The 3401-nt window shown below is 42.0% G+C and overlaps 1 protein-coding gene across 1 annotated transcript in view; it reads right to left on the reverse strand.

The window, feature by feature from the left end:
* The window catches only part of LOC100952322 (partner and localizer of BRCA2), a gene marked incomplete at its 5' end in the record, with an annotated part of 14520 nt that overhangs the window by 1685 nt on the left and 9434 nt on the right, over positions 1-3401 (reverse strand). The window contains one exon of the mRNA XM_012808836.2: positions 3020-3168. Coding sequence (XP_012664290.2) covers positions 3020-3168 — 149 coding nt within the window. The remainder of the gene's footprint in view (positions 1-3019; positions 3169-3401) is intronic.

Genomic DNA, 3401 nt, shown 5'->3' on the forward strand with positions numbered 1-3401 from the left:
GCTGGGGCTGGATTTGAACCCGCCACCTCTGGCACATGGGACCAGCGCCCTACCCCTTTGAGCCACAGGCGCTGCCCTTTTTTTTTTTTTTTTTGAGACAAAGTCTCACTATGTTGTCCTTGGTAGAGTGCCATGGTGTCACAGCTCACAGCAACCTCAAACTCTTGGGCTTAAGCAATTCTCTTACCTCAGCCTCCCAAGTAGCTGGGAATACAGGCACCCGCCGTAACGCCTGGCTATTTTGTTGTTGTTGTCTTTGTTTAGCAGGCCCAGGCCAGGTTCGAACCCACCAGCTCCAGTGCATGTGGCCGGTGCCCTAACTGCTGAGCTCTGGGCGCTGAGCCAAGAGAGCTGCCTTGCTCTTTTTTACCCTATGAGGGCACAGCTGCAAGTTTCATCTATGAACCAGAAAATGAGCCTTTCACCAGACACCAAATCTGTCAGTGCCTTAATATGAAGACTTTTTGGCCTGGAAAACTATGATAAATAAATTTCTGTTGTTTATAAACTATCCAGGCTACAGTATGTCATAGCTGCCTGAATGGACTGAGACATCTTCCTCCAAGAATGTCACCAAATACCAAATAGGCTCGCAAGGTTTACTGAACAAATGTATTTGAAAAGTGAGAAAAGAAATGCTTGGTCAAGTTATTTATCTTTATCTTCAACTTCTAGGCCAATGACTACGGTTCTCTCTCCATACCCAAGGAAGCAAGTTCTATGTGCAAAAACATTCTGCAGATAATAACTGTGAGGTTGTTAAGAACATCTGCAGAAGCTGGCTAAGTGCACAGAGATAGAGAATGTCTGTCTGAACATGTATTAATAAAGTAAGCGTTGTATAAGGTCCAAAGAAACATGCATGGTAACTATGAAGATTCCTTATCCTTGTGAGTTATGACAGCCAGACTTTGTGATCTTGATTTCTAAGTATCTTTCCAATCTTTGCTTCTCTCTTTTTTTTTTTTTGAGACAGAGTCTCACTCTGTCACCCTGGGTAGAGTGCCATGGTGTCATATCTCAAAGCAACCTCAAACTCTTGGGTTTGAGCAGTCTTCTTGACTCAGCCTCCCAAGTAGTTGGGACTACAGGCGCCCACCATGTTTTTCTATTTTTAATAGAGACAGAGTCTTGCTCTTGTTCAGGCTGGTCTCAAACTCCTAAGCTTGGGCAAATCTACCCTCCTTGGCCTCCCAGAGTGCTAGGATTACAGGGATGAGCCACCATGCTCAGCCCTAATTTCAAACATTAATAAAGGCGGTCTTGACTGGGTGCAGTGGCTCACACCTGTAATCCTAGCACTCTTGGAGGCTGAGGTGGGAGGATCACTTGAGGCCAGGAGTTCAAGATCAGCATGAACATGAGCAAGAACTTGTCTCTATTAAAAATAGAAAAACTCAGCTCAGTGCCTGTGCTCAAGTGGCTAAGGTGCCAGCCACATACACCTGAGCTGGTGGGTTCGTATCCAGCCTGGGCCCACCAAACAACGATAGCTGCAACCAAAAAATAGCTGGGTGTTGTGGTGGGTGCCTGTAATCCCAGCTACTTGGGAGGTGAAGGCAGGACAATCGCTTGAGCCCAGGAGTTTGAGGTTGCTGTGAGCTTTGATGTCACAGCCCTCTACCCAGGGCGACAGCTTGAGGCTCTGTCTCAAAAAAAAATAATAAATAAATAAAAAACTCGCTGGGCATTGTGTTGGGCGCCTGTAGTCCTAGCTACTCAGGAGACTAAGGTAAGAGGATCTCTTGAGCTCAAGAATTTGAGGTTGCTGTGAGCTAGGATAACCAAGGCACTCTACCCAGGGCGGCTGAGTGAGACTCTGTCTCAAAAACAAAAAAACCAAAAAAAACAAAAAAAAAAAAGAAAAGAAAAAGTAGAAAAAAGAAGCTGTGCATTGTGCACGGCTATAGTCCCAGCTACTCAGGAGGCTGACACAGAAGGATGGTTTGAACCTAGGAGTTTGAGGTTACTGCAAGCTACGATGATACCACTGCACCTCTAACCAGGTGACAGGGTAAGACTGTGTCTCAAAAAAGAAAAAAAGAAAGTAATCTTTAGGAATTATATGTTCAGATACTGTTGGTTGACCTAACAGTATCAGCAGAATTTCTAAGCTCTATACACCTCAGAAAACTCTTGGGATGTCAAAAACTGTGTCAGTGGCATCAATCAATAGATAAATATTTATGAATAAATACATAACAACGGCTTGTATGATGGAGGCATAGTCAGATTTCAAAATGAAGAATTGTTTATAAAGTACATTCAGAACTTCCTGAGTTTAGGTTTTATGGTTAAGAATGTAACTTGGGAGATTTTTGAAGAGAACATTCATTACTCTGTTTTTATTTAAAATGTTTTCCTCATGAGAAAATACAGGGTTTGAATACATATTAATAAACCTATCCCTGTACATGCATATCATGGAATACTAGTCAGCCATGAAAAGATGCTGACTTCACATTTTTTGTAATATCTTAGATGGAGTTGAAACACATTCTTCTTAGTGAAGTATCACTAGAAAGGAAAAGCAATTATCCAATGTACTCAATACTAATATGAAGCTAGTAGATGATCTGATTCATGTGCACACAGGAGAAAAATGCATGTCAATTCATATTGGGGGGAGCAGTAATAACGGAGGCGGAGGGGATAGGGGGTGCTCTCATTGAACAGGCATGGTGTGGGGATGTCTGCCACACTTTTTGTGTGTGGGACACAACCACAAGAGGAACTCTACCTAACAAAATCAAACATTTTGACCTGGTTCTTTGTACCCTCACATTAACCTGAAATAAATTTACTTAAAAAAAAAAGTCCCATCCCCATCAGGATGTAGGGAATCTGGGGTTTGACTCACGTCCATTAAACTTCATTCTACTTCTTAACATTTTCTTTTGTTCTGTAGTATTTCCTGTTTTCCATTCATCTAAGTGACACAAAAATATCTAGTGTTTGTATCTGCACAGTGCCTTTTAAAATGTTGCACCCACTGAATAGTAGTTACCCACACACTTGCCTTCCAGCCTGCCCTTGAGGAAGACAGTACAGCATCACTCTCATATTCAGGGTCGTCTTTGGGTTAATCACAACCAATTGAAACACAGGACTTCCCAATGACTCACTCTCTTTGGCACAAGGATGACTCAGAATAACAAATAGGAGCCCCTAATTAGGAGAAAAATTAATAATCAAATAGACACTCAAGAGTACAGTGAAGAAAAGGGTTGGCAGAAATGAAACCAAAGAATCACACTGGCTACATTGTTTACTTTTCTTTTAGGCAGGAACTAACTATTAAGACTATAAGCAGCTGGATTTTTCGATTCTCTAGCATAACGGTCCCAATGTTTTCCTCAGCTAATCTTGCCAGGTAAGAATCTAGTTGACTAATCACTTTT

The sequence above is a fragment of the Otolemur garnettii genome, unplaced genomic scaffold (assembly GCF_000181295.1).
Source record: "Otolemur garnettii isolate 467f Iridium unplaced genomic scaffold, OtoGar3 scaffold00096, whole genome shotgun sequence".
Lineage (NCBI taxonomy): Eukaryota > Metazoa > Chordata > Mammalia > Primates > Galagidae > Otolemur > Otolemur garnettii.